We start from the raw sequence: 11,549 nt of genomic DNA, 5'->3' as shown, positions 1-11,549 counted from the left end.
GGGGGCTAAGGGAGATTTTTCAACCCATAGGGTATAGTTATTTGCATTTTTGACTATTTTGTTCATAGTGGCTAATCCAAATTTATTAGCGAATGTATTTGGAGGAAAACACCGTGACAGGAGGGGGGAGGCTGTCTACCCCAATGATCACTCTCGACTCTTGAAAGGACTCTTGAAAAAAATTAAAAAAGAAAAAGAAAATTAAAATTAAAAAAAAGGGATTGCAAGAATTCAAAAATCTTAAAGAAAACCAAAACTTTGAAGCTTAGTAGGTATCATTGTTAGAAATTGGACTTGCTTTAATAATCAAATATCTTTGATAAAAACTGCAATAGAATATATATAATAAATATATATATATATATATCTATTATATATATATGTAATAGAATATATATTTTTTTATATATACAAAAATAAGTTGTCTGTCTGTCTGTCTGTGGATCAGGTGACGTCATGTTTCTGTGTCAGCTGACGTCATGAAATTAGTTGTCGTCATTTTTGCTTTGACGGTGACGTCATTAAAGATATTTAAGACATGCGTTCACGGAAAAATGTTTAATTGTAAAATGACTGAAGAACCTACAATGGCAACAGCCGAGGAAGCTGCTCAAAGAGTCTATGCCAAAAAACTTGCTGCTGATAGAGAAAGTAAGAAAAGAAAGCGTGCCGAGGAATCAAAAGAACAGCAAGAAAACAGGCTTGGGGCTAAAGAACGGAAAACCGCGCAGTTAGATGAAAATCCGCCTGGAAAGCGAGAGACAAAACATATCAAAACTGAAAATGATAGCGATGATGATTGGGTTTGGGATTTTGACTTGGATAAGGTCATCAATGCCTACCGGATTTACGTTAAAAAACATAGGTTCGGCGATATGTACTTCATAGTGACGCTGAAAAATAAAGAAGAAGAAAAACTGAAAAAATGTAAAAAACTAAAAAAAACTAAAAAGAAAAAACACTCAAAGATAAATTACAGACCGGGACACAAATGACGACCGACACAGAGGGAATATAAATGACGACCGGGAACCTCAAAGAAAAATTACAGACTGGGACACCCGGACACAAATCACAACCGGGAATATAAATGACGACCGGGACGCAGGGACACAACTACAACGGGGACGCCGGGGGCACAGGCGGGATATATAATTGACGACTGAGACACAGGGATTGTTTGAATAGAAATTACAGACCGGGACACTTGGACACAAATGACGACCGGGACACTGGAACACAGGGAAAATAAATGACGACCGGGACACTCAAAGAGAAATTACAAACTGGGACACCAGGACACAAATGACGACCGGGACACAGGGAATATAAACCTGACAATCTATTTATATGCAGCGACAATTGGACAGCAAAGAATGTTGTATATTCGCAAGTTTTACGCAGTTAATTTGTATTTTATCTATCTATCTATCTATATAAAAACGAGTTGTATGTATGCATGTTTGTTTGTTTGTAAAAAGAGCGTTTGCATATGATGTCATTATTAGTACATACGGCTTTGTATATGCAGAGACAATGGGAAAGCCAAGAATGTTGTATATTCGCAATTTTTACGTAGTTTAACTGCTGCAGACGAAATGAATGCTTGCCTAAAAAATTCTAATTTATAGGCACACGTAAAAATATTAAAATTAACTACAAATATGCGTGTCCGATTGCAAAACGATGACTCTGGTCAAACAGTAGACTCAATTTCAGGACGTATACAACTACCTGCTGATTTCTGTAATTTAGTGACGTCCAAAAATGAATTGATTGAAAAAGTATTTCCGAATATTCTAAAAAATTATAAAAATAATAAATGGCTAAGTGAAAGAGCGATTCTCGCACCCAAAAATATAGACGTCCACGAAATCAACAATATTGTTTTGAACAAGATTCGAGACCAGGCAGTCCTTTACAAGTCAGTCGACACAGTTTTGGAACCAAATGAAGCGGTTAATTATCCATCTGAATTTTTAAATTCCATAGATCCTTCAGGGTTTCCACCACACGTGCTACAACAAAAAATAGGCGTACCAATAATACTTTTAAGAAATATCAACCCACCAAAGCTTTGCAATGGCACGCGACCTGCCGTAAAAAAAAACAATGGAAAACCTAATAGAGGCCACAATCTTGACAGGGGCTTATGGGGGTGAGGCTGTTCTTATTCCTCGCATTCCCATGATTCCAACGGATCTGCTTTTTCAATTTAAAAGATTGCAATTCCCAATTCGATTAGTATTTACAATCACCATTAACAAAGCTCAAGGTCAATCATTAGAAAAATGTGGTATAGATCTTAATCCTGATTGTTTTTCCCATGGACAATTGTACGTTGCATGTTCGAGGGTCGGTAAACCTGACAATGTATTTATATGCAGCGACAATTGGACAGCGAAGAATGTTGTTTATTCGCAAGTTTTACGCAGTTAATTTGTATTGTATCTATCTATATAAAAACGAGTTATGTGGATGCATGTTTGTTTGTTTGTAAAAAGAGCGTTTGTATATGACGTCATTATTAGTACATACGGCTTTGCATATGCAAAGACAATGGGAAAGCCAAGAATGTTGTTTATTCGCAATTTTTGCGTAGTTTGAAACACATATATAAATCTATCTATATTCACAGGTGGGACACAGGGACACAACTACAATGGCGCATAACTAATATGGCGCGTAACGACTTACGCGCGCGGGGAGGTTTGGGGGGGCGAGAAGCGCCCCACCAACTAGGTGATGGGGTGGCGCGAAGCGCCACCCCAACAGCTAGTATATATATATATATATATATATATATATATATATATATACTAGCTGTCTTGAATGGTTTAGGGTCTAGTTTCATACATATTTTCCATGCGTTGTTACTGGTTAGAAGTGAATTTTCATGCTTGAAAATCACTCCATGTTTTATGATATCTTGTGTGTTGGAATGGATACACAGGGTCATCAATATTGTTATCAACTTCATTATTTCTAGAAAAGTTATTTCAGTGATTAAGATTTTAGTATCAGTGATTAAGATTTTAGATTAAGATTTTAAGATTAGAGTGATAAGACTATAAATAAGATTTTTTTTTGGGGGGGGGGGCTAAACTGTTGGAGCTGTACCACCTTAATATATTTTTTTTCGTTTCTCCACCACTTCCACCAAGATTAGGTGTTAATAGCATTAGTATATAACACAAACTGGTATAAAGTAAATTAATTTTCTATTCTCCAAAGAATTATGTGACTTTTTCTCGCTATAAATTAAAGTATAAGTTTTTCTGCATATTTTTATTTTTAATATTAAAGATAGGTCCTTTTTCATTAATTTTTTTAAATTCTGATTTTAGAGAATCACTGGTTTTAAAATTTATTTCTAATATATGGTCGCTGTTTTTGATATTAATATACATAAGATAATCTACAAGACATTTTGGTATTTTAAAACTTTCTAATGTATGGTTAATGTTTAATTTTTGCATAATCGTCCGTATTTTGTCCCTACATAGTCCTTTTAAATTTGATTGATTAGTTGTAGTGCGAATTATTTTATATTTTATAAATTACTAGCTGTTGGGGTGGCGCTTCGCGCCACCCCAACACCTAGTTGGTGGGGGCGCTTCGCGCCCCCCCCGCGCGCGTAAGTCGTTACGCGCCATAATAGTTACGCGTTTTTTTAGTTTTTTTTTTTATTTTTTATTTTTTTTAGTTTTTTACCTTTTTCTAGTTTTTTAGTCTTTTTAGTTTTTTAGCTTTTTTACTTTTTTTATTAGTTTTTAGTTTTTTTTGTAGTTTTTGCCTTTTTTTAAGTTTTGTTTTTCTCCTTTATTTTTTTCCTTTTTTTTCTTTTTTAGTTTATTTAGATTTTTAGATTTTTTAGTTTTTTTATTAGTTTTTAGTTTTTTTTCTTTTTAGTTTTTTTGTAGTTTTTACCTTCTTTTTAGTTTTGTTAGTTTTTTTTTTACTTATGTCCTGGTCGTCATTTATACTCCCTGTGTCCCGGTGCTTTGTTGATTGCTAATCGAACATTCCTTTTGTCCTGGTCGCTTTCTCTTTGAGTGTCGTCATTTATTTTTTTTTTTTTAGTTCTTTTAGTTTTTACCTTTTTTAGTTTTTTTTTTAGTTTTTTAAATGAAAATTTCAGTTTTTCCTTTTTTTTAGTTTTTTTTATTTTTTATTTTTTTTAGTTTTCTACCTTTTTTTAGTTTTTTAGTTTTTTTAGTTTTTTAGCTTTTTTACTTTTTTTATTAGTTTTTAGTTTTTTTTGTAGTTTTTGCCTTTTTTTAGTTTTTTCAGCTTTTTTTTAGTTTTTTTTATTTTTTTTTTACCTTTATTTTAGCTTATTTTTCAGTTTTTTCCTTTTTTTTAGTTTTTTTTTAGTTTTTGGTTTTTTAGTTTTTACCTTTTTTTAGTTTTTTAAGTTTTTTTAGTTTTTTAGCTTTTTTATTTTTTTTATGAGTTTTTAGTTTTTTTTTTTGTAGTTTTTGCCTTTTTTTAGTTTTTTTAGTTTTTTAGCTTTTTTATTAGTTTTTAGTTTTTTTGTAGTTTTTGCCTTTTCTTAGTTTTTTTAGTTTTTTAGCTTTTTTATTTTTTTTATTAGTTTTTAGTTTTTTTTTGTAGTTTTTGCCGTTTTTTAGTTTTTTCAGTTTTGACGTCACCTGATCCAGTTTTTTCAGGTGACGTCACCTGATCCATCCACAGATCCACACACAGACAACTTATTTTTATATATATAGATAACCATATGAAGGATTGACACATTCTACCATAGTTTCAGATACAATGACGTCTGTTCCCGGAAAAACCTCTGACCATAAGTTTTATTTACTTCAGTATAAATGTACAGTTATTTTCTTTAGTGCATCGTAATCTTCTTTATGTAAAATGGGACATCCTTCTAAAATTTCATTTTCTAAATTATTACTGATATATTTGTCATAAGCTGAAAGAATTAAATTTGATTTAATTGACAATTTGAAGTCTTTTTCTGCTAGTATTAATATGAGATGTAGAGGCCAGATAATTGTGAAACCATCCACATCACACATAATATCTAGACTTTTGCTAATTAGTTTTGCTATTAGGGGGTAATTCCTCTTGGTGACTTTATCAAGTATTGCTTTAAAAGTTATCGATGAAAATTTTCTTATATACTCAAAACCCTCCCTGATTACTTCTTGTGAAAATTGACAATCTAATATGATATTCATTACATCCCTAATTAAATAGCTTTTAATAATGATTGGCATTCTCAAAAATGTATAATCTAGATTTATCACTGCTTTTATGATCAAGCTGTTCCAAGTTGCTTCGTTGAATTCATAATTAAATCTGTATAAATTAGGTAAACTATAGTAGTCCTCATGAGAACCAGGTTTTATGCGGTCTAGGAGGTTATAGTCTGTTTCATCGTTTTTTAGATTTGAGTTACTGACCGTTCTCCTTATATGCATTTTGTTAGTTTTTTTATTTAAGCAGTATATAATCTGTAATTACCTGATATTGTGGGATTAACTTGAGGATTATCTGGAAATAGTATTATATGAATTCTTTTAGGTTAAACGAATTTAAGTTATCTTATTTCTATAGAGTTTCTAAAAGTTTTTAACAAAGTCTTTTATTATTTTTTTTCGCAATTCCAACAAAATTTTGCTTCAAGGTGATAGTGGTCTGATCCATTTTGACTATTAGGCAATTGACCTATTTTTAAGCAGTCCATATTTGTTAGGAGACGAAGCGTTTCTAATAGTATTAGTTCTTGTGTTTTTTGTTTATTTAATTTTTCGTCAATATTACTATAGAGAATATAGTCAATTAAGTTGTGATTAGTCGAATTTAAACGAGCTTTTGGAAATTTATCTGAATTATAAACACTTTTGAAGGCAAATTTATGTGTTAATGTACCGGATGAAAAGATTGCTTCTTCAATGCAATTTCTTTGTTCTAGTTCTTGTAAGTGTTGACAAGAATCAGAAATATATAACTCCTTTGGAAGAAAGGTCTTCCCTATTTTCTTTGAACTATACTTAGTTAGTTTTATTATATCTAGATGTTCATACTTAAGCTTTCCTTGGCTTAAAAAGGAGTATAATTTGCTTGAAGGGGTTAAATTTAAATCACCACAAAGAATAACTGGAAAGTAGTTAGTATTTTTGCAAGCAACGCGATTAATTTCTGCAAGAAGTATTTGGAGCTGGGCTAAACGTATATCTTCTCTTTTACGGTTGTATAACAAATACGTGTTTACAATACATATCTGTTTATCAGGGTTCTTTAATGGGGTGCGAATAGAAATAAGTGCAATGTTATTTCGATTAAGGATATTTATTCCTTTTTTTCGCATTTCTAAGGAATGATCTTCTTTTAGGCTAAATTTACATTTCTTAAAAAAAAGTGGCACATCCATCAATCTTTCCTTGGGTTTTTTGTTTAAATATGCCATCATACCCCTGAGATTGAAAATAAGATAAGTAGGTATTATAATAATAGTCAGTTTCCACTTCCTGTAAGCATACAATATCAGCGTTTGACATTTTGAATTGGTTAAAAAGTCTTTGCTTCCTATCTGGCCATTTCAAATTTTCGTTATTACAGTTATAGTACAAATAAGGCATTGTTTCGAGATACCTTTGAGCTAGAACATTATATGACATAATCTTAAAATCTAAAGATTGATTTTCTTGGTTTTCTTTTGGCCTTTGACAATTTCTTGCGTTTTCCCACTTTCTGATTTCCGTCAAATTCATTTTCTTAAAATTTTTTCCTTTTTTTGAATTTTGAAGTATTAGTACCGATTTGTTTTCTAGCTATTTTGGATTTCTTAGTGTTCTCTATAAGGGCATGTTGTTAATTGGTGTTATTATTAAGCAGGATATAAGTTTAAGGTTACCTGTTTGGCTTGGTATTCGGTTGAGGATGATCTGGAAATATTATGGTGTTAATTTCTTTAAGCAGGAAGGATTTGTTATTTTATTTCTATATGCAATTCTTTTCTTATTCAAGTACGGCAAGAGAAAAAAACATTGTTTTATGCGGCGCATTATACCCTTAAGAGAGTTTTTATGCATTGCATTATTTATTTCATACAATAAATTAAGTACTTTTTTGTGATTCTCAGAATTTTTTTTTTATTTTTCGGCGCACAATACGGCACAATATGGCGTACGGAACAGCACACTGAGTATTTTTTCCACTCAGCGCATCGTAACCATTCAATGGAAATATTCGTCACATATATAACGATGTCCTCTCAAGAGTAATTTCTCTCGCGGAAAATCCCCTCCTTCTATAGAAAAATCCCCCAGATAATTCCACCCCTTTGAAAATTTCCCCTGGATAATTTCCCTGGAACATCTCCATATGCAGAAATTCAGACAGCAAAGAGAAAGTAAGCCAAAAAATTTATTTCCTACAGGAATTCTGGAAAATCCTCCCTGCCTCAACTTTCCCATTGATAGTGAATCTTCGGAAACTACCACCTCCACAAAAAATTCTTCCCGTGGAAAATCTCTCCTCTCCAAATACTGTCTCTTTATTTCCTAATAACGAATACTGTATGTAAATAATAGGCAAACAAATTAGCTTACAGCCCTTTCCCTGGGGGCCGTGGGTTTGTCATATCGTCTACAGGGGTATAATTATTTGACTTTTTAACTAGGTTGAACAAAAATGGCTATCTCAAAATTTTGATTGGAGGTATTTTAGGAAAGGGGGCATGGGTGGGGAATAGTTGCTCTTCAATATTTCTGGTCACTTAAAAGGGCAATGAAACTTTTAATTTCCATTCAAGTAATACCTTTCCCGATATTCGAAGACCACTGGTTTGAAACGATCATCCTGACGAAAAGAAAAAACGTACAAAACTCCACATTTTTGCAGATGGGAGTTTAAAACCTCTACGGCAGGGTTTTTTGATACTGAATCTGATAGTGTGATTTTCATTGAGGTTAATATTTTTTTGGGGGGGGGGGAGTTCCTCTCCTTTTTCGAAAAAAAAAACAAATTTTCTCAGGTTCATAGCTTTTATTATGTAAAACTAAACTTAATAAATTTTATGTTTTTGGAATCAAACAGTTCGTGGTAACGAACTGTAGTAAGGAGCGACCCGGCTCAATAGTAAACGAAACTCTAAATAACGGAATTTTGATGCTAAAATATACATCAAAAGAATCGGATTTTTACGCTGATTTTAAATATATAAGTTTCATCAAATTTGGTCTTTGTCATCAAAAGTTATGAGCCTGAGAAAATTTGTCTTATTTTAGAAAATTGGGGAAACCACCCCCTAAAAGTCACAGAATCTTAACGAAAATCACACCATCGCATTCAGCGTATCAGAAAACCCTATAGCAAAATTTTCAGACCAAAAATTTCAGGGGACTTTCGAATGGGGTCGTTCCATTTGGGGATGCTGGGAAATAAATTCCACGTAGGGTAGATATCCAGCATAATTTGGAAAACGATCAGAAACTATATAAAAAAAAAATTCGAATAAAAGTAGGCTAAGGAGAATTATTCCAGCTGAAATTCTTCAAAGGAAATTTTCCGGCAGGAATTTTTTTTTAGCAAAAAGCGAATTGTCTCTGGGGGGGATTTTACAAATGAGAATCTTTCCATAGGAGAATCCCCGGGAGACTTTTCCATGGAATACTACTACTACTACTAATAACTCACTGCAGCACCAAGCCGCCTGAGGCCAACACAGCTACGCACGCTCCTCCTCCAACCTAATCTATTTAAAGCCTCCCTCTTTACACCCTCCCAGGAAGTTTCCATTTCCTTTAAATCCTTATTTATGACATCCTCCCAACCCAGACAAGGACGACCTGCTTTCCGTGTAGCCCCAGACGGTTGGCCAAAAAGGACAATCTTCGGTAATCTGTCATCCTTCATCCGTAGAACGTGGCCTAGCCATCTCAACCTTTCTTTCATTATAGCCCCAGAAAGTGGGATTGAACCACACTTTTCGTACAACCTATTGTTTGAAATACGGTCAGTCAGCCGGGTACCCAGAACAATCCGTAGGCAATTTCTCTGGAAAACATCTAGTAAATTTTCATCTGCTTTTCGGAGTGTCCATGCTTCAGAGCCATATTTGACCACTGTCATCACTGTAGCTTCCAATATTCTAATCTTGGTTTGTAGGCTTATCTTTCTATTCTTCCAAACTTTTTTTAACTGTGAAAAAACACCCTGAGCTTTAGCTATTCTACTTTTAACATCTTCACTGCTCCCACCATCTTTACTAATAATACTACCAAGGTAACTGAAGCTCCCAACCTGATCAATCTTTTCGTTACCTAAGGTCACCTGCTCATCTTCGCTTATTCCTAACCTTAGTGACTTAGTCTTCTTAACATTAATTTTCAAGCCTATTTTAGCACCCTGAACTCGTAAAACCTCTAAAAATTCATTCATTTTGCTCACACTTTCATCTAATATGCTTAAATCATCAGCATAATCTAAGTCCAGGAGCGTTCTTCCTCCCCATTTGATTCCATGGTCTCCAATTGCCTTTCCTGTGCTCCTTAAGACGAAGTCCATCAAAATGATCCATATAAAGGGGGATAGAACACAACCCTGCTTAACTCCTGATTTAATACAAAACCAGTTGCTAACCTCATTTCCTACCTTAACCGCAGCAGTATTATTCTCGTACATAGCGCAAATCACTTTAATGTATTTTTCTGGTATACCATATAACGATAAGACCTTTGTTAACGCTGTTCTATCAACAGAATCGAAAGCTTGCTCATAATCGATAAAACTAAGGACCAAAGGTGTTTGACAACGAAGGGACTTCTCAATTATTAACCCTTTCAGACCTGAACCAAGAAGGAGTTGCGTAAAAATTCTGAAAATAGCAGAGAGTGATCCTGGAGGTTCAACTAGAACAGGTTTATTTGTTTTAAATTTTTATTTCATTCCATATCCAAAATGTGAATGGTTACCATATGGTCACGTCAGGTATATACAGATACTATTTTAGGTGAAAACTAGTGAAACAGTTGCGATCTGAGTTCAAACACAGTCGAACTTTGCACTTCGAACACATGATTCGACTGGTTCCACCCCTAACGCACTTCTCATAGCGACACCTTCCCTTTTCAGTCGTATCTGGAAAATGCGAGGTCTGGTCAAACCTCACTGATTCCAAAGGCATCCCGTCTCGCGAGGTAGTCGTATTGCGCTTGGTCACTGATAAGAATGGTCTTCCAACTCGAGGACTTTGAGATACGCCAGTAAGAACCAACCCACGAGCAATGTCCATTTTGAAGTACAGCAGAGACTTGTGCTGAACATTGATTTGCTTACACTGTCGGCGGTGTATCAGCCAGGCGTTGTTCACAGCCATGTCAAAGAAGTAGTAAACAATCCTCATATACCATTTCTTAGAGCGAACGTCAGTCCTGTAAAGCTCCAGGAACATGTCAGCAAGATCTACGCCCCCCATTGATTTGTTGTAGTCACGGACGATTCGGGGGCGATCAACTTCGACGTATTTCCGTGTTGTGCCATCCCATCTCTGACACTTATCAATTGGAGTGACTGCACAGTATGAAGAAGCCAAATGGAGTGGTTTGTTGTCATACCATTTTACTACCGATACTTCTGAATGTCTTTCAAAACGGAAGTCCACTGACCCTCGTCCTTTCTTCTTCATGTTGGCGTCGGTATCTAGAACAGCACCCCTCATTCTGTTGCTGCGTATTGTACCACATGACTCGATGCCATATTCAACCCGGAGCTTGTGAATGAGATCGATGCCAGTATAGAAGTTATCAAAGAACAAATTGAAGTTCATGAACCTTGGCAGATTTTCTACAAGCCGAAGGACAACGTCAGTACCTTGGCCAAGTTCAGAAATTTCAACAGCTCCTTTTCCTGTATATATCTCTATGTCATACACTATTCCGCTGATGCCAGCTCTCGTGAAAACCTTTACACCCCACGAGTGGGGCTTGTCCTTCAAGTACTGTCGAAATCCAATTCTTCCTTTGAATGGGATCATCTGTTCGTCAATACTTTGGATCTCTTCAGGGTCTATTTTTTTTCAGATTCCCCCTGAATGCGTCGTATAGTCTTCTGATCTTGAACAGTTTATCATGACCAACCTCCCCTTTCGGTATCATTAAGGTGTCATCGCAAATGTGGAAAAAAGACCTCAAGCTGATGAACCTATCTCTGCTCATGGTATCAGCCACCGGGGAATATCCTATTCCATTCTCCCAGTACATTCTAATAGCCGGAAGTTTGAGAATGCTCATAAGCATTTGAACTCCAAGAAATCTGCGCAGCTCTTCAAGCGAAAGTTTCAGAGCAAGATTCTTCTTTCTCATGGCATTCAGATTCGTTTGGTCCACAATGTTTGTAAGAATGTCTTCTGTGATAAACATTCGGAAGAGATCAAGGGGCGGTTGTACCTCGTCATAGTGTGGCATAGAACCCTTCCATGTAATATTTCGAGGTTCGGGCTCCGTTTTTATCCACTTGTATTGCTTTGCCTCCTTCGCTACCTTCTTTTTTGCTACTGGTTTTGCCGTGACCTGAGG

The 11,549-nt window shown here is 34.9% G+C and overlaps 1 protein-coding gene across 1 annotated transcript; it reads right to left on the bottom strand.

The window, feature by feature from the left end:
- Positions 1-9,976: 9,976 nt before the first annotated feature.
- On the bottom strand, positions 9,977-11,008 carry LOC136038986 (piggyBac transposable element-derived protein 3-like). The gene has a single exon (XM_065722504.1). The coding sequence runs from the start codon at positions 11,006-11,008 to the stop codon at positions 9,977-9,979; it is 1,032 nt and encodes a 343-aa protein (XP_065578576.1).
- Positions 11,009-11,549: the final 541 nt, after the last annotated feature.

Source organism: Artemia franciscana, chromosome 18, assembly GCF_032884065.1.
Source record: "Artemia franciscana chromosome 18, ASM3288406v1, whole genome shotgun sequence".
Classification (NCBI taxonomy): Eukaryota; Metazoa; Arthropoda; class Branchiopoda; order Anostraca; family Artemiidae; genus Artemia; species Artemia franciscana.
Note: the sequence above shows the minus strand (reverse complement) of the source record. Positions and strands in the feature narration are given on the sequence as shown.